Source organism: Strongylocentrotus purpuratus, unplaced genomic scaffold (genome assembly GCF_000002235.5).
Source record: "Strongylocentrotus purpuratus isolate Spur 01 unplaced genomic scaffold, Spur_5.0 spur5_scaffold_1, whole genome shotgun sequence".
In the NCBI taxonomy this organism is placed as follows: domain Eukaryota; kingdom Metazoa; phylum Echinodermata; class Echinoidea; order Camarodonta; family Strongylocentrotidae; genus Strongylocentrotus; species Strongylocentrotus purpuratus.
Window position 1 is genome coordinate 45,628,997 of NW_022145594.1, and position 27,206 is coordinate 45,656,202.

The 27,206-nt window shown below is 39.2% G+C and overlaps 3 protein-coding genes across 5 annotated transcripts; all 3 read right to left on the reverse strand.

Moving 5' to 3' along the window:
* Positions 1 to 2,798: 2,798 nt before the first annotated feature.
* On the reverse strand, positions 2,799 to 9,554 carry LOC586691 (zinc finger protein 431). 2 transcript variants are annotated; one of them, XM_786463.5, is made up of 6 exons: positions 9,205 to 9,554; positions 7,613 to 7,863; positions 6,785 to 6,958; positions 5,768 to 6,066; positions 5,349 to 5,589; positions 2,799 to 4,892 (listed from the first exon to the last, which is right to left on the reverse strand). In XM_786463.5, the coding sequence occupies exons 2-6, from the start codon at positions 7,851 to 7,853 to the stop codon at positions 3,556 to 3,558; spliced, it is 2,292 nt and encodes a 763-aa protein (XP_791556.2). In that variant the 5' UTR covers positions 7,854 to 7,863; positions 9,205 to 9,554; the 3' UTR covers positions 2,799 to 3,555. The 2 variants fall into 2 exon arrangements, with proteins under 2 accessions (XP_791556.2, XP_030834184.1); XM_030978324.1 differs by lacking the exons at positions 7,613 to 7,863; positions 9,205 to 9,554 and adding an exon at positions 7,506 to 7,602.
* A 312-nt stretch (positions 9,555 to 9,866) lies between these two features.
* LOC100890845 (histone-lysine N-methyltransferase PRDM9) lies at positions 9,867 to 18,084 on the reverse strand. 2 transcript variants are annotated; one of them, XM_011679965.2, is made up of 6 exons: positions 17,770 to 18,084; positions 15,698 to 15,968; positions 14,132 to 14,488; positions 13,220 to 13,551; positions 12,276 to 12,516; positions 9,867 to 11,913 (listed from the first exon to the last, which is right to left on the reverse strand). In XM_011679965.2, the coding sequence occupies exons 2-6, from the start codon at positions 15,930 to 15,932 to the stop codon at positions 10,643 to 10,645; spliced, it is 2,436 nt and encodes an 811-aa protein (XP_011678267.1). In that variant the 5' UTR covers positions 15,933 to 15,968; positions 17,770 to 18,084; the 3' UTR covers positions 9,867 to 10,642. The 2 variants fall into 2 exon arrangements, with proteins under 2 accessions (XP_011678267.1, XP_003727211.1); XM_003727163.3 differs by having other exon boundaries at positions 9,868 to 11,913; positions 17,731 to 18,084.
* An 842-nt stretch (positions 18,085 to 18,926) lies between these two features.
* LOC100890919 (zinc finger protein 345) lies at positions 18,927 to 26,871 on the reverse strand. The gene is made up of 6 exons (XM_030978325.1): positions 26,735 to 26,871; positions 25,373 to 25,623; positions 24,616 to 24,864; positions 23,507 to 23,856; positions 22,888 to 23,131; positions 18,927 to 22,136 (listed from the first exon to the last, which is right to left on the reverse strand). Exons 2-6 carry the CDS (start codon positions 25,608 to 25,610, stop codon positions 20,875 to 20,877), a joined length of 2,343 nt encoding a protein of 780 aa, XP_030834185.1. The 5' UTR covers positions 25,611 to 25,623; positions 26,735 to 26,871; the 3' UTR covers positions 18,927 to 20,874.
* Between the last annotated feature and the right edge of the window lie 335 nt (positions 26,872 to 27,206).

Sequence of the window (27,206 nt, forward strand, 5' to 3'; positions counted from 1 at the left end):
TCTTGATTTGCGATACATGTAGGCTTCTAGTAGTGATAGTGTAACATGTAAAGCATGTTAAAAGGTGAATGCATGTTGAAATAAACATGGGCAGAGACAATGGATGTTTGCGCCAAGCCCTTGCAAAATACTTGGGTAAGGACAAAATAGGTTTTTCTCTGCGTGTTTAATGTACAACTTGATACATACTACATAAACGTGTAATGGTCAAAATTCAGATGGATGCACTAGGCTTCATACATTTAATAATAATATTGAATGGCTTTTCTTCGTTGTAACACAAGGATATATCACGTTCACTTTGAGCATATTTCACTCGTCCAGCCAACTCGTGGAATATACTCCTCAGCTCGTGGGTTATACACTTGTATTCCATTAAAGGTCATTCAATTTTGTGGGGTCTATGTGATATTGTGATAATGTATGTGTAGGATAATCTTTCTGTTTACCACTGCCCTTAGTGAATAGACATCAATTTTATAGACAAAAGTCTTCAGTAATGGAATTAATTTATTATAATTGATTTGGTTCTTGCAATCAATGAAAACTAAGAATAACTAGCCATTTAAGTGTTAGAGACAGCATTATGCCATGTGAAATTATAGATATCATTGTACATATTTTTAATGTTGTACATAGAAATAGGTGGATGTCTGAATTGTGTATGAAGTCATACAATGCTGTTTGTGAAATGTGTATAGTATGGTAGTAGGTTGTAGGTAAAGATATGTACAACGTAGTGCTATTAAAATACATGTGTGTAGGTTGCATGTACACTGTATATAGAGTACAGACGCCAGAGTGCACTGTACTGTATGTGCTGAATAGCATTTGAATCCAGTTTTTCTGTGAATAATGGGTATATAGCAACATTGGTATTTAGTATGAATGATATTATTGCAATTATTACAATTACAATATTGTATTTATGAACATTGGATTACCTCCATGTATATCATGCTTCGCCGTTTTGTTTTAGTAGACCAGTGACACCATTTCCATATTTTGTGTCGGCTGTTTTGTATGTACCTTAGGGCATTATGTTTATGCCGGCAGAGAGTAGGCTACACAATTCATTGTAAAACATTTGCTCTGGTGACAATTTTGTTCCACTCTCATTTACAAAACACTAGTAAAAAATCCCCACTTCAGCCCTGGATCAATCAAACAGTAGCATTTTAAAGGCATCAATTAGCAATGTTAAATCGTTAGGAAAATGCAAAATTTGGTCTCGGTTTGTAATCATAAATATCTTGATAATCAGACAGGCTTGTAAAAGTCACGGGGTTCCTGACTGACCTAAAGGTTTATAATTATGATTGCAGCATGAGCTAAATCCAGGATTTTTTTTCAGAATCTGAGACAAAGTTACCGGATCCCTTTAAGCCCAAACCAAACCTAAGACCCAATCACAACATATCCCATCATGATTGTACTACTGTATGTCTTTGATAAGATGATACCAGTGCAAAAGTTTACCAGAGCATAAGTTACCTGACCCACCGCCGGAAGTAGGTATATCATAATTTGTTTGAACATTATCCATGTATTTAGTTGAGAACTCTTAAACCTGAAAATAATCTTATTATTTTGATTACATCTTATCCTGGTGCTGCTTTCAAGTCCAACAAGACACACATGTTTTTATGAAGTCACCATACTGTTGATAATCATGTGAAGTAAAAAATCAGAAAATACAAGGTCTGCTATACCATACATGTAACCTTATAATGTCTCAGTCACACCTTTACATATTTGTCTTGCGTATTGCTGCGTATTTATGGCAAGCCGTTTTAACATTTATTCCTATTTATTGATATCAAGAAATGAATTCTCGATATCAAGAAATAGGAATAATGTGATAACGGCTTGCCATAAATACGCAAGCCAAATACCCAAAAGTGTGACTGAGGCATAATGTTGACTTCATTTTAGAAGCTGCGAGTACAATATATTTATGAGAGAGACAGCGATCATGAAAGGTGCCTATAAATTTAAAAAATCTGGGTCTTGATAGATGTATGCATGGTGAATGCTCTAGATTATTGGCCAGTATTTGTAGTATCATCAGTTTAGCCCATTTTCAATCACAAACTAAATGTAATTAGAGAGTTTGGCCAACCCGGAGCGAGTTGGGCACAATATGGCGAGGTCTATTTTTTAAGCAAGCACAAAATAAAAGAATATACACCAACTGAAACGAAGTCGGCCAAACTCTGTACATTTATGTTGGTAATCATGGTACAGACATTTAACAAATACAATTTTGTGTGCTCAAATCTTTTTTTCCTTCTCAATATTGATGTTGATTGTCTTAGCATTGTCAATAAACAAATGCAGACTAGAAAATCATGTTTTTCTTTTGTGTATTGTGTAGTTCTCTCTATCTCCCCCTCTCTATCTCCCCTCTCTCCATCTCCCCTCTCTCCCTCTCCCCTCTCTCCCTCTCCCTCTTTTTATCTCACTCTTTCTCTCTCTCGCTCATTTTCACTGTTCCTCTTGAAAAGTCATCTTGAGATGTTATAGTGGCTGACAATATATATTTTACAGAACATAAAAAAACACTGGTATTCTAAAAATTGCTCTTGATTTAAAAATACGAGTTGCGCTTTTCAGTAAATGTTGCACAAAACATATTTCCTATACATGTACTCTCCTTCTTTGTGATAGATGATTTAAAACAAGCATCTAAACCCAATCACGCAACATGCATAAAACACATCAGACATAATCATAATTCAGGCATTAGAGAGAAAGAGGAAAAATGATCACAATGACAGTATGAGGTAATGACAGTATGAGGTAATGACATTTTCGTATGTTTCAATATTTTTCTTCACATTAATTCAAAATCGTATATTTAGAAAATATACAGAGATATCATTTATACCATTGAGAGTATAGTGACATCACACACAATATAAAATGATCTACATGTCTCTGAGACAAAATATTATTAAATGAATTCTCCATGATATTATTACAGGGTATAGATTAATTCTCTTAATTGCTCTTGTACAACTGTATTAATATTTCATGAGTCACGTTTTCTATTTTTTCATTGCTATCTACACTATAGATAGTAGATACAAATACTGCTATATCTATCTACCTTCAAACTTGATGAGCCAATTTTCAATGTCATGATGTGTACATAAATAAAGCTTTCAATATGTACATGAAATTCCATAATTCTTGTATTAGGAGAAAAGGAATATGTACAGCTTTATAATACTATGGATGTCCACATTTTTAGAAAGGCAGTAAAAATACTTTGGATATAATTTTTTTTAATACAAACTGGCAAGATATGCAATTGAATCATGTTTAACTTTTGAGTTATACTCTGAATACAAAGATGAAACATTGAATGAAGTAGTGAGTCAAGCTTCCATAAAACCCCTGAGCTATTTTATGATATGCTTGTATCAATATTCTCTAAACACAAACCGATGCATTTATAATGCAGACCCGAAGGTTGGAGCGATACAAATGTTGGTATTAGTATCACAGGTGTTATAAAACAATCCTGAACCTGTATTGAGTTGGTTACATTCATTGCTTTGTACTCTCACATAGACTAGCATCTCCTTGTACTCTATGCTTGAACATGTGATAAGTGTAATGCTGGTTCAAAGAGAAGGTTTTACCACAGACCTCACAAGAAAAGGCCTTCTCGGCAGTATGCAATGCTTGCTTGTGAGCTGTGAGGGCGCAATTTCCTGTAAACGCTTTCCCGCATTCTAGGCAAACGTAAGGCCTGATGCCCTTGTGGCGTCTCTCGTGTTTGATAAGATTTCCTTTATCTGCGAACCCTTTATCGCAGACAGAGCAAAAGAAACGTTTTGGTCGTTCCTGATGCATGCGTCTCCGATGAGCATAAACTGCTTTCTTAACTCTGAATCCTTTGCCACAGACTTCACATTTGAATGGTTTCAGTCCGGTATGTTCTCCTTGATGGTTGTTCAGGGCGCTCTCCGATGCAAAGCTTCTGGGACAGAGTGTGCAGCGATACATGCGGTGCTGCTCATGGCATTTCACATGGTCCATCATCCTTGCCTCACTGGTGAAGATCTTAGGACAATGGGTGCACTTGAAAGCTGCTTCTCCTGTATGACACTCCTTCTCATGTTCATTTACCTTTTTACGTAAGACATACCTCTTGGGGCAGAAGCGGCACTTGAAGGGTCGTTGCTGTAAGTAGTAATTGGTGCTCTTACCAAGCATGTCTTTGGGCTCAGAGGGCGATGGTTCAGAAGGCTGGTGGATCAACGTTGGAGGTGACGCCTGAGTCTTTGACAGTGATTCATGCTTCTTCGCAGCAGGCTTTAAAGACTTGAAAGCTTGGTGTGTCTGCTCATGCTTCATACATTCACTCTTCTTAAAAAACCGTTCCGAACAGAACCTGCATTGATGCCCATGGACTTCCCTCTCATGTTTATTGAGGGCAGTCTTTGTTTTGCACTTTTGGTTGCATTTCTTACACCTGTAGAACTTGGGTTCATGTTTTTTCATGTGAATGGCAAGGGTCTTTGCATTCGCCTGTCCTTCAGCACACACAGGACAAGCATGTTCTTGGCTGTTTTCATGGAACAACTCGTGTGCCTTCAGCCTACCGCAGGAAGGAAAGATCTTCCCACAGGTTCCACACTTGAAAACCAACTCTTTCTTGTCGTCACTGTCATTCATGTCACTGTCTAGTTTCTCTTTCCTGACATGCTGTTTAATGGTCAACTCAGTTTCTGCCGGTTTCTTCTTTTTCTTCTTGTATGTCAGGACAGGGATCATCTCATCTGGTATACGGCTGGTGTGTTCACATCTGATGTGTCTCAGGATTAGTTTGGCAGATGTGAACAGACCCTCACACTGGCTGCATTGGAACTTCTGAGTACCTGAAATATATTGAGAGAAAATATTTTCCATTCAATTTTTAGGAATTCTTTGAAATACTCCTACAAATCTAAACAGGCCCATGCATGGAGTGTTCCCCAAGGCTGGGTTCTAGGTACACTTCTATTTCTATCAAATATCACAAAAGCTGCTGCACCTTATTTCAGGTCAAAGAACATATTGAACACAAAAACATGTCAAATGGTACAATAATTGCTATAAATGTATCCTATGATGGTGATCTAAAATTTGAGTCAGTGACAATTTCTCTAGGTTTTAATTTATCAATAATGAGTTAGGGTTTTTATTGGATATTTAGAACATATTTAGGGTTAGGTGTAGTGTTGGGTGTATGGTTGAAGTCGTTAATTTGAGTACCTAATCAGACAGGTATCAAGAAATCAGAAATCAGGAATTTTAAGACAACCAAGGTGAGTCTGAAATGTGGCAGTACATACCTTGGTCAAATTTGAGATCCTCGAGTCTTGTACGAGTTCTAACATACTTCCCGTATACCTCGCTGTAGAACACTTTTAGTTCACTTCCTGGTTCAATGACTTTTGTGCTTCGGAAGTAGATATTGCCGTAATACTGATATGCTTCCATGTTCTGTTCCTCTTCACTTCTTGCGCATCTCAGATGAGACATCCAGTTTTTACGTCCGTCGATGTAGAAGAAAACTCCGCCTGGATTACAGATCTGTGATCATAACAAAACATAACAATTACTAATCTGGTTATCTCTTTAAAATATAAGACATTGTAGGGAAGATGATGTAGAGGTTTTGTTGTTTATTAAATAAAACTCTGGATGGTGGTGGATGTGAGTGCTATAGAAACATTCGATTGATATTATTATTATCACTATTACGACCTACCTCCCATGATGTGTCCTTGGACCATCCTTGCTCCTCATCAAGTAGTGTTCCTGTGTATGGTCCAAACTCCACCCCTTTCTCCTGTGTATCCTTGGCAACCACTCCCTCCACCTTGCCCTCCGAAGCCACCTTGAAGATGAGGCCCTTTGGAAGTTCTTGACTCGAGGATATGATTGCATTCTTTTTGAGATTGAGAGCAACAAGAAGCTGGGCCGTATCCACGGTTGAGGAGTTTGTGGCTGGAGGACTTTGTTCTTTACATTGTGATTTCTTACGAGGAGGTGGTGCAGATGTCTCGCCTGATTGAAAGTGAGGAATATATCATGATTAGATGCTGCTTGTAAGTATCGGCTGCATGGTGATATACATGTACATGGTGATATACCTCGCGTTATATACCAAGGACTATAGTTCTCCTTAGAACTATAAGCTTAGAATGATAACCAACACTCTTTTTCAAGACTACACCAACAGTCCTTTTTCAGGACTACACACCCTCAAGAAAGATTACAGAGAGTCCTTTTCAGGACTCCTCAATCCTCCCTTTCTCTCACATAGTGCACCCGCAAGCCTACTGTATATACCATGATTAGTTATAATCAAAATTTATTGGCACTTAACTGTATGATTGAGGTCTATGCTTGTATCATAATATCTGTAACTCTATGCCAGGATATAAGATTTAATGCATTAATGGCTTCAAACAGACAATATATCTAAACTACCAGCCTGAATATAAGTTCTGTCCTTATAAAGATAAGATGTGGTCTGTGGATAGACTAGTCAATGCACATGTATGCATACATCATAAAATGAAGATCAATGGATGTTTGAGGAAAATCCAACAAAGTATAAGACGGTTATAAATGTTCACGGTTGTATAATTGGCAACTCAGTGATATCCCTTGTGAGTACCAAGTACAATCCGTTATTTAGTGTTATTAATTCTATGCCACAAGTAAGAACTACAGAAGGAAATTGCAGTTTTTCACAATCTCTAGAGCAGCTGATTCTGACCTTGAGGCTGGGATGCATTGCTCTCTGTGACTGGTTCAGGAGTTGTGATGGGTGGGGCAAAATCTGCAGAGAGACTCGGAGCTGTAGATTTGACCCCGTGACCTCTGGCAGTGAAGGGTGATTGCTGACGAGTTTGCTGCCCAAGACTTGGGCTTGGAAGCATTGCTGTAGATTCTATATCAAGAATAAATCGCAAAAGATATGAGTGAAGACAAATTTGAATACTGCTAAGTAAAACAAGATTTGTTTTCTCTTCTCTGCTTGCTCGCTTTTAATTTCTATTATCTTTCCATTCTTATGTATTACCGGTATACATAAGCAGGTGGAATTCCCTTTCAATGTTCCCTTATTCTTGGTGGGAGGGAGGAGGGTTCACCAATTTGTAAGTGAATACAAACTGATAAATCATCCTTTTAAAAGCAATCAATATTTTGATAAAGCATGAACAAGAGAACATTGAATCCCATTAGCAAATCAAAATAACAACTTCCTTAAAATTGATAAAAACCCTGACTGAAATATTAATTCATAACGTTGCAATAACTGAATGTACTAAATTTCTAAATGTACTATGGAATTTTATTTTAAATGTTCTGTATAAACGTTATGCTTTTTAATGTAAATATGTTCATGTTTATTCAGGGACCCATGGAAGTCCACTACTTATTGGTGAATGGGCTACCCTGACAAAAGATTAGAAATAAATAAATAAATAACATACATTGTACATGTACAAGCAGCATCTAAATCTATGTCAACATTAGAGCAACAATCTTGCATCAAGACAATGACAGGCAATGCAGATTTCCAATTTTAAAGCCATTGTACCATGAAATACAGATCGCAGTATGGATGCCCCAGGGTGCTGTGCAGGGAATGGTCTCAGAGGCTGATCCACTAAGAACTCAGGCTGATGCTGTGAGGTTGTGTGGTATGGTAGGTCCATGGGGTAGGGTGCAACATGTTGCTGGTGTGGTGGCGGTGGTTGTTGCGAAGGTTGTTGATGTTGTCGGTTTTCCTGTTGATCTCTTTCAGTGCAGTAGAAACCAGGTGGATAATTACCTTCCATTGCTCATATACTATGAAGGAATTAAAGAGAATTAAAAAAACAACAATAAAACAGAAAAACCATTAGCCTGGCAAAAATTGCTGGTGGTGATATTGACAGAGCTACCAAGTATCACGCATTAGGCGTGACGTCACACATTTCAAGGGTCTGGAAAAGCTCTCACGCACAACGTGCGCTCTAGATTTCGAAAAAACGCTATACTTTATACAAGTGTTATACCCTCGCCCGCGCGCCGGATCATGCAAATGTCACGCATTGCCTCTACATCAACAAACTTGTATTAGACTAGGCCAAATAACAAAAATAACACGTTTTTCATCCAGACTTTTAAAAAAGGAGGTAGGGTATTTACTATTTACTATTTTACAATTTTTTGCCAAGATGGCTGCAATGTGGAAGCTATATTTTAGCAGGGATATGTAACTCACATATCCCTGATTTTAGTATAGACCCTATACCTTGTGCGCTTGCATTTCTAGAAATCCAGCAGAAACAAATACGCAAACTCTTGGGAGAGGTCAGCATTTATTTTTTGTGAACTCCAAAGCAAGGAGGAGGTAGTTTGTAAGGTTGGTTGGTTGAGATAACGGGCGATTGCAAAAAAACGCATTTTACTTTTTGTTCACAATTACATCACTCTTCACACTAGACCGAATTTTCTGTCTCTTTCGTTTGTTAAGCCTCTTATTTGGGTAGGGTCGGCTCTCTCTTTGCCGAGCCTACAACGAAAGAGACAGAAAATTTGGTCTATCTTCACACACAGGTCATAGTCTATGGCATTATGATATGGGGGTACGGTGCAGTGCCAAGGCTAGGACTAGGTGCAGTGATTTCAATATCATATTTCATATTATCACCTAGACAAAAATAACCATTTTACCGTGGCGTCTGAAGTGAAGGGTCATTTCTTTTATAAAACTGACATTTGTTGACATAGTCGGAGGTCTAGTGGAGCCAGACGTTGTCTCGGTGGAACAACCGACGATAGATCTATGAGAGACTGAAGCTTTTGGTCTAATTATCACCTAGCCCTCAGGCTAGGACATAGGACATATCAGGGACTCGGACTAGACTCCGCTCAGGTCACGTCAGCTCTCTCGATCTCGAGGCAGTCGCCGAGCTCCAGCTCTCTCACACTGCACACTCGGTCGCTCAGCGCAGCGCCCAGTACAGCAACAGCCTCGCGGCCCCCCGCCCAGCGCGTCGGCGACAAAGGTCCCACTGCACTGCACTCGCTCAGTCATAATTTACTAACCAACTGGCACTAGTCTGCGACGCAGTTTTCGAGATAAAGAGCAAATTAAGCAAAACATGAAATTGAAATAATATAGGGAGATTAGGTACAACATACCAAGTCAAATTTATCATCAGTTTTCCTATCGTTTTGTCGTGATTTGAAGTTAAAAATGGACAATTCTGCATTCTCTTAACAATAAATCTCTAAAACTAGAGTATCTTGCATGATACAAAACAAAAGGGAAATTGGTTAGTTAGTTTGATGACAGATATGAGCAAGGGAGAAGATCGAGCCCCGAACGGTTTCTTTAGGGAAATTACTGGTTTCCCCATCTCTTACAATTTATTTACTTGGTTTCCTTTCATATTTTGTATTCAGCATTCGCTTATTTATTAACATCTTTCCCGGTAAATTTCAAATATTGTAAATATAGCTCCTATAAGGCCATTCCATGGAAATCTCAGAATATACAGTTCTGATATATAATTTCCAAACAGAATAGCAAATCGGTCAATTGTAGTCAAGAAACATTGTTTTAAAGCTAAAGTAATATCAGTCTTGAGAGGGCGCTACATTTTCATCACTTTAGACTCGATTTTAACCGCGACAACGATTATTGCACATTGTAAAATTGCATATATGCTTCTAATATGTTCATTTGAACCAAATTCTTGACCCCATACCAAACTTGGTATTACCTTTAAGTTCCATTCTCTCTCTCTCTCTCTCTCTCTCTCTCTCTATTCTCTCTCTATCTCTTTCTCTCTCCGCCCCCTCTCATTCTCACTGTTACTCTCTCTCCAAAGGTCAAGCAAAGAAACATTTTTAAATTGATTTTGTCACTCCAGATATGTGGATAATAGCTAGGTTGTCTCATGGTGTGAAAATGTGAGTGAATTGTGTTTTTCAGTAAATGTTGCAGAAGAGAGAGTTTCAAAGTAATTTACTTTTTTATGATAGAAGGTAAAACAAACATCTACACCCACATGACCCATTCATACATGTGATACAACATGCATCAAACACATCAGACATTACAAGACTCTAAAGCCAGGCATTAGAGGGAGAGAGGGAGAGAAAGAGAAAAAATAATCATAGTGACAGCATGATACATTTTTGTTCATTTTTAATATTTTTCTTCAAATTATTTCATTGTATGACAAATAATTGAAATGATATATTTAGAAAATAAATAGAGAGATCATTTGTACCATTGAGAGTTGTTGCAATGGTCTACATGTACATGTCTCTGAGACAAAAGATTCATAATGATAACAAAATATTATTACAGGGTATGCAATTAATTCTCTATTGGAAGGAAAAGGTACCAGACTGAGAGAGAACTCAACAACGAACTGGGAGCGGAACATTAAGACATGGAGTGGAATGACACTGCAAGAGTGCACTCTGGTAGCAGAAAACGGAGACGCGTGGAAAAATGTTGCTATCAACCTCCAAGCTGGGAGAAGATACCTTGATACAAAAAGAATCTGGGACAGGGATGAGAATTCATAGATAATTTTATATGTTCAGGTGAGTGATCATTGTACATTTATTGCTGCTGTAGGCTGCTACCATTTACCTGTACATTATGTCTGACCATATGTAATGTATATTTGAAATTCAAGGCAAAAGTTTTCCCGCATATTTCACATGAAAATGGTCTTTCCTTGGTATGCAATGCTCGAATGTGAGCTGTGAGAGATGTATTTGAGGTGAAGGGCATTCCACACTCCCTACACATGTATCGTCTAATGCCCTTGTGCCGCTGCTCATGTTTGTTAAAATCGCCCTTTTCTGCAAACCCAAAATTGCAGTAGGAGCAGAAGAAACGCTTTGGACGTTCCTGATGAACACGACGCCTATGCGCAAGGGAATGCTTCCTAGTTCTAAATCCTTTGCCACAGACATCACATTTGACTGGCTTCAGTCCGGTATGTTCTCCTTGGTGACTGTTGAGGGCGCTTTCCGATGCAAAGCTGCTTGGACAAAGCATGCAGCGGTATATGTGCGTCTGCTCATGGAACAAGAGGTGAGTTTTAAGACGGCTTTCGCTGGTATAAGCTTTTGGGCAATGACTGCATTTGAAGGTTCCTTCACCGGTATGGTTCTCTTTCTCATGGTTCCTGACAGTGTAATGGTCACTATATCTCTTTGGACAATAACGGCACTTGAACCTTCGTTGGTAGTAATTGGCACGTTTACCAAGCATGTCTTTCGGCTCATCAGGAGAGAGTTCTGCTACAAGATACTCTACAGCGGCATGCGGTGGTATGAAAGCTTGGTGCGTCTGTTCATGCGTCTTACAGTCCTTCATTCTAGAAAACCGTTCCGAACAAAGCCGGCAAGGGTATCCATGGACCTGATGTTGATGCTTACGGAGTGCGGCTTTGGATTTGTACCGTCCGTTGCATTCGTTGCACTTGTGGGGCCTGGCTTCGCTCGCTGGTTTATGCAGGTTCATGTGTTTAGCCCATGTCTGAGCATTCTTCTGTCTCTTCCCACATATGGGACATGTGTGGTCCTGGTTGTAATCATGGAATATCTCATGAGCCTTCAGTCTGCCGGAGGAAAGGAAGACTTTCCCACAAGTTGCACACTTTAAATCAGACTCTTCCTTCTCTCTAGCTTTTTTCTTGGTCTTAAACAGATGTTTGGAGCTGATCTTAAGCCTGACATGTTTTTTCTCTCTTTTCTTTGGTGTCACCAAGGGAAGCTTGTCATGAGGTTTACCATCGGTGTGTTCCAATCGGATGTGTCTCAAGATCAGTTTGGAGGAAGAGAACAGGTCCTCGCACAGGCTACACTGAAACTTTTGTGCGTCTGAAACATTGAAAGAAAATTAAAATTCATTTTCAATGACTTCTTTTCAATCCTCATTAATATGTAGGTGTAGTCCCTCAAGGCTAGGTCATAGGTCCTATTTTGTTTTTAAAAAACTTACTTGTATACTGGTTATTTCTCGGTGTATGAAACATAAGAGGTACCCACTATAGATTTTATCTGATAAATACACTTGGCCAGAAATCTCTCCTTTTCTCTCCCCTCAAGTTTGCCTGAAACTAATATTCAAATATATAAATAACTTGACTAGTTTTCTGCTAAGAAGAACATGAATAATTGTTTTTAACCTAACTGAAATTATATCTAATAACATATATGTGGTAGATTGTGGCACTACATACCCTGGTTAAACCCAAGTTCAGTTAATCCAGTCTTGCCTCCAACATGCTTCATGTAGTCCTCGCTGTAGAACACTCTCAGTTCACTTCCTGGTTCTATGACCTTTGTGCTTCGGAAGTAGACTTCACCGTAGTACTGATATGCTTCTATGTTCTGTTCGTCCTCCCTCTGAGCACATCTTACATGAGACATCCATGTCTTACGTCCATCAATGTAGTGATACACTCTACCAGAGACACAGATCTGAAAGCACACAAAATGGGACAGTTCAAACACAGTAGGTTTTTTTTAATCAATTTTTACGGGGTACTTTCTGACATATATATTATCCACGTTAGGACGAGAGTTCTTCTTCTTCTTTTTCCAATGTAAGTGCTGCTTCAAGGTGATGAAGATAAACGCACTGATTGTGTGTGTATATGTGGAGACTTTCACATATCCTGTTATTCCACATTTTAACATTTTAACTTTTTGTTCTTGTTGTACAGGTGCATATATGCATGTGTAAGTAATTGTTACAGTTACAGTACACTTTAAAACCAACTGACAATAATTCACCTTCCTACAGAAAATGTTTTACTTCTGCCATGCACAGTGCTACAGAAAAAGATGGAGAGTGGGTAGGTGCCAATTAAAGGGGCTGTAGCATGACGAGACTACGTGTCTTTCCCGTGGCCTGACTCGGGGCTAATCGAGAATAATACGACTACATACAAAACGGCAGCAGTAGGCCTACATATTCATGTGCGTGCAACATACGCTAAACCGGAGCGTGAAGATAACTTTGGTCTGTCTTGTGAATGCTAGTGCGCGCTGACCCAGTTAATCAAGTTCATTCATTTACGTGCACGTTGTCCGAAAGAAGTCGTAGATGGCGTTAACCAGTATTTGCCATGCTACAGCCCCTTTAAAGCATAAATTCTCCATCAAATATTACAACACATACCTCCCAGGTTGTCTCCTTAGACGATCCCTGCTCCTCATCCAGCAGTGTTCCTGTGTAGGGTCCAAACTCCACCCCCTTCTCAACTGTATCCTTGGCAACCACTCCTTCGACCTTGTCCTGCGATGCAACTCGTAATGAGAGAGACAATGGAAGATCCATGACGGAGATTGTCTTTGTGAGATTGAGCGCTGCAAAAAGAGGAGGTTCGGCAGCAGAGACGTCTGGGGCCGGAGGACTTGCATTAGCTTGATGAAACGGCTTTGACGAAGGTAGACACTGCTTTCTATGGTCGGTGCTTTGTAATGAAGGAGCTGATTTAATAGATGACTGACCTAATCAAGTACAAAATCATGAGAACAGAATTGTGGATGTAAGTTGGAGTGTATAAAGAAAAAACTATAAAAATCTAGACGCTGGGAATAGAGAGTAATCCTTTTCTAATGACGGACAGAAATCATTGAAGATTATTAAAAATTATTCATCAACAGAGTGAAAATATTTCCACATTATGACTGAGGTTTGAGAAAACCTGTCAGGACATCTTTCTCATCAATAGTGATCTGTCAGTTTATGACAGGTTCAGTGACCCAATCAAAATTTTATATCAAGTGTCTCTCCAAGTTCCTCAGTCTTGAGCCATCCGTTTCAGCGTTTCATACCCGTTGCTCCACATTCTGTGATTACATCGTCTAGAAATCGTTTACGAGGTCTTCCCCTCTTCTTCTTTCCATGAATACAACCTTCTATGACTCTGAGCATCAAGCCCTCATCATGCCGCATTATGTGTCCAAGCCATTTCTTCTATCTCTATCTAATCGTTTGAATCAGCACCCGCTTTTCTTGAGCTCGATGCAACACCTCTTCATTCAAAACATCTTTCTAAATATATTCATGCCTCAATTATAGTCTTACCTTGCTGTGGTGTGGCATTCTTTACAGCAGATTTACAAGTTATGATGGGGAGGGCATTGCTCTCTACATGGAGGCCTGATTCGTAGCTTGTGGTGGGCTGAAAATTTCTCTCTACAACTGATTTATGGAATGCAAGTGGCAACATTTTGCTTGCTTCAACAGATCCATGAGTTGCAATCTGCAGGTCATTCCTCTCTTCTTCGACTGCTCCATGAGTTGTGTTTATGGGCGGGGCATAGTTTGCAGACAGGGTTGACGATTTGACCCCATGACCTCTGATGTGGACTGGGAGAGTTACTGGGGGCTGCGGAGGAGTTTGGTGAATGATATTTGCGTTTGAAAGCCCAGGGCCTGAACCTTTAAGGAAAGAAGGTGTAAAAGAAATTAACATACTGAATGGAGAATAGTGACAGGGGATTAAGCCTGAAACAATATCACATGATAAAACCATACTAACAATAAATAAAAATACTAAATCTCAAATTTATATGACAGAGTAAATATATCTCTCCTGATATATCACAGGTAACAGATTGTGACATGTACAGTGTACTCCTATGATTATGTAACAGTTCTTTACTCAGAAAGCAAACATCATAATTTACTCTGACTGAACCATTTAATTAGGTTGAATGTTTCCTACTGAAAGGGGCCCCCAAAAGTCTTGTCAAACTGGACTGGGTATGCCTGAAATGTTCTTAAAGTCAAGCAACTGACCACAAAACTTTGTGCTGAAGTTTCTAATCCATTTTTCAAACCCTGTCCAGATCAAACAAATTCAATAAAATTGGTAAAGATTATTAGAAATAAAGAAGCATTTTCTTTTTGTAAACAAACAATGCATCATGTATCTTTAAGTCATGTCACCTCAGATTTAAAACCATTTTCAATCATCTCCTTCCCTCTGACTTCTCTTCCACTCGGTTCAACAATTGAAGGGTTCCAATAATCCAAAACAGAGTCTGTTTGTAGCCAGAAGGGCGTTAACTTGTATACTGCGACATGGAATTAAAGGTAATACAAAGTTTTGGTATGGGGTCATGAATTTGGTTCAAATGAACATATTGGAAGCAGATACGATCCTACAATATTCAGTGATTGTTGTCGCGGTCGAAATAGACTCTGAAGTTATGAAATTGTAAATAATGAACACTTTATGTTGAATAGCTCCCTCTCAAGGTCAAGATATTAATTAAGCTACAAAACAATGTTTATTGAAATCGACCGATTAGCTATTCTCGTTCGGAAATTATATACCACAACTACATACTCTGAAATTGTCATGGTCGCAGCTACCATTGTACGGCCGTAGGAGCTATTTGAAATTTATCATAATTTACCGGGAGCACCGGTAAATCTTTATATTAAATTTTTCTCGAAAGCAGAAGTGTTTTAGGGGCTACAACTTCTGGTGTTTTTAATACATCCACAATGGCATCCAAATATATTAAAATTATCAAGAATCACTATCCACCCATTTTTCAAAATTTCCCAAAACTTTGTATTACCTTTAATACCTGTCTGGCTCTGAAAAGACAATATTCTAATTCACAGCCGCATACTTACCATGATACACAGAGCTCGACATGGGAGGTATAGGGTGTGGTGCAGGGAATGCTCTGAATGACTGATCTAGTGTGAGTTCAGGTTGGTGTTGTGAGGTGGTGTGGTATGGTAGGTCCATGGGGTAGGGTGCAACATGTTGCTGGTGTTGCTGATGTTGTGAAGGTTGTTGATGTTGTCTGTTTCCTTGTTGATCTCTTTCAGGGCAGTAGAAACCAGGCTGGAAAGTACCTTCCATGGTTCACAGAATGGCTCAGGCATCTACTGGAGTATCCTGTAAAAGAAAGAAAAGCATTAAAAAGCATCATTTAGCTGGAAATTTATCTGTTAGACTTAAAACTAACAGATAAAAGCCCCTCTAAAGAATTGGGATTCCCAAAACAAATGCATTTGAAGTTAATATTGATGAAAGAATACAACATTTTGTTTTTCTGCATACAACAGAAAACCCAAACTATGTATTCTTTTATCAACAAATTTGTCTTTGGGGGGAAATCTTTACAGAAGTGTGTCTTAAATGGCATCCTCTTTTACATTATGATACAATGTAAGTGATGGGTTCAATTAGGAAGATGGCAAAATAATCATAACATGAGCAAGAAGACATGTTAGATTTTACTTAAATATCTCAAAATTAATTTCATGTGAGGTTAAAAAAAGATCACTTATTAATTTGAAAGTGTATGACAAAATTGCATATGACATTTAGAAAATGGTGACAACATATTTTACTACTTTAATGTTATAACTGCATAATTAGAACATGTATTTTTTCACGATTAATTGATCTTAGTTGTTTAGTTCATTAGAATCATAAAGATTGCTAAAAGTATTGAATTCTTTATTCTTGTATGTATTTATAATTTGTAAACTGAATAGTATGAGTCTCTGGACTTTTTATTCAGTATGTTTTTATTTACATTTACAACAAACCAGAATTGAATTAAATTGAATCTTGGTTTTTCTCTTTTCTGACCTCTCTATCCCAAAGTATTTCTCTGCTTTTCTCCTACTTCAAGTGACCCATCCTATTCTCATCATGACTCTTTTGCAGCCATTATTCCCTCCCAATTTTACTTTTTCTCTGATTTTCTCCTTGGCATTACTCTTTTCTTGAAGTTTTCGTCCCATTATCAGTAGGGGCACTGGTCAGAGAATGATGATCCTCCACATTAACGAGGATATCCTTGTTACCGCGGACAAATTGCTTCCTAAAAAATATGGATCGTTTTTTTCATCGGCACTCTTCAGGTTTCGGGTTCCCGAACAGTGCGCTGGCGATGCTAAAAAAACAGATATTCTTTGTATAACCCCAGTTCACCGTCTAGGGCCTACTGGCACTTTTATGGGTTGTCCATCTTCCCTAGGATTTATCGCTCATAACGTGAAAGTCTCTGCACAAAGTCAATGTGAAATGCATGAACAAAAATCATTGCGGAATCCATTTTTTGCATCGCCAACGCGCGGATCAGAAGTATGAAACGTCTACGAAAATGCCGACAATCCTTATTTTTGCGGACGCGTCTACCGCGTTTATGAAGATGATCCTCGTTTATGCGGACGATCCTTATTCTCGGACCAGCGCCCTTCTGATTATTTGATGTCATAAAAGTCAAACAAGCTTGACTGACATAGAAATCAATGCTTTATATTGTAAATCACATTTCAGTGTGCTTTAAGTTTAAAGCCGTAAATAGGGGTGATGTAGACTAGCCTAATCGTTATTTTGTTAATCCATGCTCATGACATTTGATTTTGAGGGTTTAATTTAAATTAATATAGAATTGATGATATCAATATCACATTTCATCTTATCACCCTCCCTGGCTAGCTCTTCCCAACAACAAGACCAAGTATTACAGTAAGTTACACCGCGCGCTTCCATGATACAGAGCCCGAGGCCGCGCCTAGCCTTTTTTGCGGGGATTGATGGCTGTGGGCCCGACTGGCATTGGCGTGGACATCGTTAACGCAAGGGCCCAAGCCAGGGAAAATCGTCTCGGCCTCGGTTACTGTTAAATAAATAAAGAGCTTACAAATATCACGAATGTAGGAAAATATGAGCGTATGAAGACCTCAGTACGACACCGATGCTCCGGTACGGGAATCCAAAAGTTAAAATTTCCCTGCAATACAAACGCAAAATATGGTTTGTCTTTGGGTCTGAAGCCTCCTTAAGACAATTATGCTATCTTCGATGATGCAAAATAAAAATGAATTATGTGGATGGCACATATCGTGCACCGCTCATGATTCAGAATATTAGGGACTTTTAGATTTGCACGAAGAAAACGTGGATTGCTACGATCGACGTCCTGCACCGCCTTGAATAGACGTCACATGTATCAGTCCACGCAAATCTAAAAGTCCCTATTAGTGAAGCAATTACGACGCCGCACTGAGGCATATTTTAAAAATTACTTTCCACAGGGTCAATTAAGTAACTGCCCCCGCCTCTCTCTCTCTTTCGCTTCTCTCTGAACTGTTGATCTCTCCCTCTTTCTTTCTCCCTTTCCCCTCCCCTTCTCCCCTCTCTATCTCTCTCTTCTCCCTTCTCTCCATCTCCTTCCATCAAATATCTGACTTTGATTTACATTCCCCTGCCCCCCCCCCCCCTCCCTCGATCTTGCCACTTCTCTCTGAACTGTCGATCTCTCCCCCTTTTCCCTTCCCCAAACCACCCGTCCCCTCCACCTTCTCTCTCTCTCTTCTCCCCTCTCTCAATCTCTCGATCTCCTTCCATCAAAGTAACTATGACATTGATTACACCTCTCCCCCTCCCCCTTTCGACTTTTCTCTGAAATGTTGATCTCGATCGATCTCCCTCTTTCTTCTCCCCTTCCCCTCCCCAAACCAGGGAGATGAATTTTTCTCCCTGCGCAAACCATCCCGTCCCCTCCGTCTTCTCCCCCTCTCTCTCTCGATCTCCTTCCATCAAAGTAACTATGACTTTGATTTACATCTCCCCCCCCCCCCCCCCCCCCACCCTCTTGCCACTACTCTCTGAACTGTTGATCTCTCCCTCTTTCCCCTTCCCAAACCACCCCCCATCTGCCCCTTTCTCTCTTCTCCCTTCTCTCCATCTCTATCTCTCTCTCTCTCTCTCTCTCTCTTTCTCTCTCTCTCTCTCTCTTTCTCTCTCTCTCTCTCTCTCTCTTTCTCTCTCCCTCCCTCTCCCTCTTGAGATCTCCGTCCATCGCTTGACAAAGACAATTCAACAGATATCAATGAATCGTGTACATTTTTCTAGGAAATTTATTACATCTTTATACAAACAGACTACATCATGCGACACGCTTACAATTACTATCATGATTTGAACACGACATTAGCTTGAGTAGGAAAATATGAGTAGATATTTGCAAAGGTTGTTTTTTTTTAATCGGCAAAATGAAAAGAAATTTTTCAATTTTTCTAAGTTGAAATAAGAAAAATCTGATGTAAATGTAGTAGCAAACAAATATCATGCATGTTATCATAAAATTGCAAAATTATTCTTTTTACATTGATAAACAAATTATATAGTTTTAAAGCGGATATGAAAGTTGACAATGACATCAAGATGCTGAAATATTGTATGAGCACACAAATAATACAAGTACGGTATACAGTTATCAAATATATAAGTGATGTGACTACAGATAACTTTACAAAATTGAGTTGGTAAAAGGCAGCACTAGTCTATCACGCATGAGTTACCTAAAGCTTAATTCATTAGCTTTTTCTCTGAAATGGTGACACTTGTATATTTCTTTTGGTGATATGTTTCTCCAAATGAAATTTCATGTACATGTACCTTAACAGAATGTACATGGACACAAAGTTCAACGATTATCAATTTGTGAGGAAAAACAGAGATATTGATCCTTCAAACTTGTTACATTATTTACATAAATGTACAACAATTTACAACCTAACTGGAGAAAAAAAATTGATATGCACATCTTTAACCTTTCTACATAGAAAGAGAATGCCTACTCTACAAACACATCTTTGTGAGTTGACTTTGTTTCATGATGTCAAGTTCTAGCAAAAGATGAATGAATCTACTAACTCTGTACAGTTTCCATCTAAAACCCAAAATTTTAGTTTTCAGAAGTACCTAAAGCTTTCAAAACCTGCACCGCACCAAATTTATAAAGAAGTACATTTCCACTATAAATTCTGAAATGACATGATTGGTTCTCCATTTACAAGGCTTACTCTTTCTTATAATACAAGAAATTATGAATTTACAGTCTCCCTCCCTATCACAAGTGTTAATATAACAACATTTGACATTGACCATCCACATAATCTTCATACATTCTTGATGTCCAATTTGAAAACATTTTTCATCTCAAAATTTGATACTTCAATTTTCATTGACTGTTTGAACTGCCCAGATTTTCATTTTGATTAAAATTTCATCTTGAAATTGAAAATAATAATCATTCAGACAGATATTATGGAAAAATGTCTGTATCAAATTGAAAAAAGACAAAATAATTGAAAACCCTTTTGCCCAAAGTGTATTTTGTTTGTAGGCACGTTTCCTTGTCAGTAGCTGTGCCTAGCAGTGTCTGCAGCGTGAGACTAGGCTGACAGTTTACTGCATAGGCGCTGTACCTCAGCTGCTCGGGACACAGCCACAGACTGACAGAGCTAGGTTCTACTCAAGGCTGCAGGATTAGTGGTAAAGTGTCAAATTAGAGTCTGTGCTCGCAGACGAAAGTTCATTTTCTAGATTTAAACTTGTGGCATAGAGAGAAGGAGAGAGAGAGAGAGAGAGAGAGAGAGAGAGAGTAAAGGCTTGTTCAGATATGGTGCGGTAAACTGCCACAAAATAAACTGCCGCAGTTTTTTGAGAGTAAATGAATGACAATTGCGTGCAACAAAGAGCTTATTCACTGATCTCTGTGTTACAACAAGAGTCCTATCTCGTACCCCTGGGCAACGTGTCTGACACTGCCGTTTGTAGATCCGAACATCAAGATACATTAATCTTGATCTAAGGAGACACGAACGAATGAACGAACAAGATTTAGAGATGTGAAGGTTATTACATGTACACTTAACGTCATGAAATAAACTCGCCACAATTTGTCGCATCGTGACTGAACGAGCCTTACCTACTGCGCAGGCCTAGAATACACAGTGCTTTTACAATTAATTGAGATGGATTTGAAATTTGTGTATTTTTATTGCGGTATGCTATCATCTCCATCTAGCCTATGTTTAGCCATGTGATGATTATAGTGATGATTGAGGGCAAACGATTTCCCGCAGATCTCGCAAGCGAATGGTCTCTCCTTAATGTGCATGGCTTGCATGTGAGCTGTGAGAGAAAATCTTGCAGTAAACCCTTTACCACACTCCAAGCACACAAACTGCCTGATGCCTTTGTGGCGTCGCTCATGAACTTTCAGATTGCATTTCTCAGCGAATCCTTTGTTACAGATAGAGCAAATATAGCGCTTTGGGCGTTCCTGGTGCATGCGCTGCTTATGCTTAAGAGTTAATTTTCGAGTTCTGAATCCCCGGCTGCAGATTTCACACTTAAACGGCTTCAGTCCGGTATGTTCTCCTTGATGGTTATTCAAAGCGCTTTCTGAAGCAAAGCTTCTCGGACAGAGCGTGCAACGATGCATATGCATGTACTTGTGGACGACAAGGTGCTCTTTCAGACGGCTCTCACTGGCGCAAACCTTGGGACAATGACTGCACTTGAAAGTGCCTTCTCTCGTGTGGACCTCCTTCTCGTGTTGTTCAACCGTTGTCCAGGAAACGTATCTCTTTGGACAAAATCGGCACTTGAAGGGTCGCTGGTAGTAATCAGAGGGTCTACCAAGCATATCCTTGGGCTCATCGTTCGGTAGGTCCGGTTCCCGAATCGGGTGCCGAGAGCCATGGATTCTCCTCTCGTGGTTCGCGAGTGCACCGCGTGATTTGTACCCTTGGCCACAGTAACGACAGTGAAGTGGCTTTTTCGGTACATGCGCCTTCAACCGTTTGGGTCGGCTCCTGGGTTTGTAATCGTCGAGGAACCCGTGGACCTCCCTCTCGTGCCTATTGAGGGAACTCTGTGCCGTGTACCTTTGGTTGCACTCGCTGCATTCGTACGGTTTGTCGCCGTGCATCATCTCGTGGAACAACTCATGCTCCTTCAGTCTGCCCAAGGAAGGGAAGGACTTAACACAGGTGCCACACCTGAAATCACACTCCTCCTCCTCCTCGCTATTCTTTCTCTTCCTCACGATGGGGTGGTTGATGGGTTGGTTGAACTTGAACTTGATTGCCACTGATTTCTCTCTCCCTTTCTTCTTTCCTTTCCGTTTCCATGCCAGCGCAGGCATCATCTCGCATGGTTCCCCATCGCTGTGTTCACATCGGATGTGTCTCAGGATAAGTTTGGCAGATGAGAACAGACCCTCACAATGGCTGCATTGGAACTTCTGAGCATCTGAAATAACAGGAGATAACCAATAATATTGATTATAGAGGTATTGTGGTCTAGTAGATAAGTCACCCTACTGTAAATCACAACGTATGGGTTCAAATCCAAGCCTGGCACTAACATCCTTTGACAAGATTTGGTAAGATCTACATTTGCCACTCCCCACCCTGGTGTTTAATGGGTACTGTTGGATGGGAATGTTAATGTAGTTTGCTTAGCATTGTGAGAGTCGTGAATTGGCGCCTGGCTGGAACGCTCTTTTTTTGGTGACCATCACTAAATATAATTTGCACCCTTTGTTAATTGATTGATGAGTGTTGCTTTGTATTGTACTTGCTTCATGCAAGTAGAGGCCGTGTTTTACCTAAAGCTGAAGCTTAACGTGAGCCATCTTTGATGATCTAAAATAGTTTGAAAGAGTATTAGGACCTAAGGCTCTTAGGAAAGATCAGTTCGAGGAATCAGGGACACAAAGATGTAACTCTATATTTTGCTAAAATGAGTATTTGATATCAAAATGTCCAGAAAAATGTGGGCTTTCTAGGAAACAAGACTTAACTCCACCCAACACCCCATAAAAGTCAATGGCAAGTGAAACATAGACTTAACTCCTTAGGGCCCAAGTGCTCAGTGACACATAAACCACTTTTTCTCAAAATGGCCAAAATGGAGTTACGTCTTTGTGTCACTGACCCCTCGAGTTGTGATCTAAATGTCTCTGACAATGTGAAAACCCTTTAGAATAGCACTTTCATACCTTTATTATATTTCAGATCCTTCAATCTCGTCTCCATTCCAACATGCTTAGCATACTCCAGGCTGTAGGAGACCCTTAGTTCGCTCTCTGGTTCGATGACCATTGTGCTTCTGTAGAAGATTTTCCCGTAGTATTGGTAGGCTTCCATGTTTTGTTCTTCCTCGTTGCGTGCGGATCTCACCCGAGGCATCCACGTCTTCTGACCATCGATGTAGAGGAATGCATTGAGATCTGACAGACAAACCTGAAATCATAACAGAATAGAATGTTCATAAGGGGACAAGAAGTCTCTATACGGTGCACCATAAGGTACAGGGCTCGGGTCCCTGTCACGGCAAATGGGTAACTGGTAGGAATTAATTCCTTAAAGCAGTGCTGTGGTCAAACCCCGTCCATGGCACTATCCTTTTTCAATTAGATGGTTCCATTTACACAGACTTTAAGAAAAGAAAAAAAATATTGGAAAATCGAAAGAAATCACAATATTAATAAATAAACTGTCAAGTATAAGTTATCTGATATCCCATTGAAACACTTGTCATTTTCAAAGCTCGTACTTCAATGGGATGTAAGTGAACTTGTGCCTAAAGACAGTTTTGTGAAACACTGCCCTTCTTACCTCCCATGTTGTATCTCTAGTCCATCCCTGCTCTTCATCCAGCAACGTTCCTGCGTATGGTCCAAACTCCACCCCCTTCTCTATCCTCTCCTTAGCAACCACACCGTCAACCTTGCCCTCCGGTGTCGCTCTAAACAAGAGATTCTGTGGAAGATCTTGAATCGACTTGGTCTTTTTGAGATTGAGGGCGGCAAGCAGCTGTGATTCGTCTTTAGAGGTGTTTGGAGTTGGATTAGAGGTGTCTGAAGATGATGAACTAGCACTTGCTTGATGTGAAGAGGATGAACACTGCTCTCTTTGTTTGATGGTTTGTATTTCCTTCACTGAAGCGGTGACAGTAGATGTCTGGCCTAATGTCAAATCAAGCAATCAATCAATCGTTTATGAAGAGTCATTTTCTTAAAAATATGATCAAAGCGAATAAACTTTCATACAAAAGATAATAAAAATACAGAGTAATCATATCATTGGTAATGTATAAAGAATTTTTCACTCTACAATTTATATGAAATCAAAAAAGAGAACTTTAAAAAAGCCTGTGGTGGCTTTGTAAGACAAATTTCCCACTAAGATACAATCAAAATACATTAAAGAGATGAAGTTACACAATTATGAGAATATAACTGTGTAGCAATGTAAATATAAGAAGTGACTGGAACATATCAAGCAAAATATTAATCCTTTGTCAAATTAAGGGGATTTTGTCATTACATGTTAAAATTGATCCAGTTGTTTAGTCATAAGTTTGCATGCATTTTTCAGTACCTTGCCTTACATTTGCATAGATTTGTTTACAGTTATTTTAAATTAGAGCCCCAAATACCATCACCAATTAAGGCTTACTTTATTGGTAATTTAATCATGTTAAATTCTTTCCTTCCCGGCACAGGTGATGCTAAATAGTATCATTATCATCACCACCATCACAAATCTTTCAAAATCTGGAGCCCTGTCTTATAAAGAGTTGCGATTGATCCAAGTCGTCCAATCAATCGCCAGTTTGCAGTCCCCTATGATCTCTTAGGTACATAATTGCGATTAATATCAACTCTTTATAAGACAAAGCCCCAGTTGGCAGAACCTGACAAGACAAAAGTTGCATACAGTACCTTGTGGTCGTGGCACATTGCTCTTTGCACCTGATTCGGGAGTTGTTAGGGGCTGAATGATGCTTGATACAGATTCATGAGTTGTTATTGGCAGGTCATTTCTCTCTCGGATTGGTTCATGAGTTGTGATGGGCGGGGCATAGTTTGCCGACAGGGTCGACGATTTGACCCCATGACCCCTGAGGTGGACAGGAAGCTGCTGACGAGCTTGGTGAATAATGCCTGCATTAGAAACTCCATGGGCAGAATCTAAAGGGAATTAATTTTCAAAAGAAAATGACAGATAATGTTGATATGATACTAGATACAGGTGAAACTGTAGACAAATTTGGAATGTGCTGTGATGGTTAATGGTACGATCAAATGTCCAACATTTGTTATTTTTGATCTTGTTGTTCATGAGATGAACTCAAGTACTTAATACTTGATACTTGATTGAGCAATCCCTTTAGCATCTCTCTCAGGAATATATACTGTGATGGTAAGTGAGGCAAGTAGCTGCAAGGAGCTAGGAGTGCCATGAAGTGCATGAGTGTAGACAAAGCACTTATTAATGAATAGTAAAAAATAAATTTAAAAAAAAAAAAAATTACAGTAAAATATGTTATGTACAGTGCAAGTAAAAACCATATGCCATTCAACTTCAATTACATGTATGTGAGAGCCGATTAAAAATAGGAAAGTTATAAATGTTTTAATTTGCGATCAATCAAACACATTGGCAACTCTGTGACGTACCATACTTGAAGCTACTCACCATGATATATTGAGCTCAACATCGGAGCCCCAGGATGTGGTATAGGAAACGCTCGAAGAGGTTGATCCACAACAAACTCAGACTGGTGTTGTGAGGTTGTGTGGTACGGTATAGGTATGTCCATGGGAAAGTGTGCAACATGTTGCTGTTGTGGTGGTTGTTGTGGAGGCTGATGTTGTCTGTTTTCTTGTTGATCTCTGTCAGTACAGTAAAAACCAGGCGGGTAATTGCCTTCCATGGTTCATGCAGATCTGTGATAAATTGGGAGAAGAAAAAAATCATTTAAAGCCCCACTGTCCTACTTGTAGCTACTTGCTCCCTCTATATAGAAAACTTCCCCAATCAGTGCCTGTTGGTCCCCCATGATCCTCTATTTTTTATGTTAATTATTTGAGAGCAGAGTTGATGAGATAGCCACCTGTCAGTGACCTCGCTGTGTGGTCTAATCCCTCCTAGCCACACTAGGGTTGATAAGCTTTAAAACAATTTTTATTTCTTCATTGGAACTTTGAACCCTATAAAAAAAAACATACAAAAACAGTAGGGGCCCTGGTCTGAGAATAAGGATCGTCTGCATTTTCGAAGACGATTCTTATTTCCCATCCGCAGCATTGGCGACGCCAGAAACGGATTCCGCGACGATTTCCTTGATGCATTTAAGGGGTATTTTAATATGCAGAATCCGTTTTTTGCATTGCTAGGGCGAGGATCGGGAACCCAAAACCTGCAGAGCGCGTAAGAAAAAAAACATCAATATCTTTTAGGACGCTATTTATTCGCGTTTACACAGATGATCCTCATTTTCGGACCAGCGCCCCTACTGAAAAAGAGAAACAGAATACGTATGACATAAAGTTACAAAATACAACATTTAACATTGTTAAGATATTACAATATTCATGATTCATCGTAAATTCATGATTTCACAATTTATTTCTAATTTCGTATCAAGATTCAAGGCAAGTAACCTCACCATTTATTCATCATTCATCACTCAGTATCACGACAATCACAGCTGTGACTGAATACAATTACAATACAATAAACTAGTAAAAGTCTCCCTCAGCTAGTGCAGAGTAGGGAGAGTCAGGTAGCATTAGCCATTTATAGCAGCGACAGACGTGTTTTATTATGTGCAAGCAATTTTATTTCACATTCAGATTGCATGCAAATCGCTATCGTAGTGTTTGCGTGTGATGGGGTAGATGGGCGATCACACGGGATCGGGACGCGACATGCACTCAGCTCAGCACTGCACTGTATCATGTGTATGTGTGATTGACGCCTGAGCCAATACAATGAAATTAAGAGCTAAAAAACACCGAAAACGTAATACAAAATTCATATTTAACAAATTCATACCGAAAAGAACGTCGTCGTTCTTATGCGAAGATATCTACTGACAAATCTGATCCAAAATTCTCTGCAAACAATAGGTAATTTGAAGGCCAATTTCTTTCTTCTTTCTTCTTTCGCCTTCAAGTAAGGTGTCTGCGATGTATAAAGTGAAAATGAATTATTATGACAGTATTTACCATACAGATACATATTTGAGTATATTTTTATGGTATTTACACAATTGGTGTGGAATATAGTACGAGGTGACAAAAATAGATTGACCTTATGGGAAAGAGAAAACAACATTGATTTTCTTGTTTAAATCAATGATCTATTTGTCATTTAATGTATGATACATTAAATATTTCTACTCATATATTCACATTTGCAAATATGTGCTTAATGAACATCCTACCTTTGCATTATTCTTTCACTGGATTCCTGTCGGTCATGCACCCCTTTCCTTCTCTTTCTTTTATTTTATTCTCTCACTTCA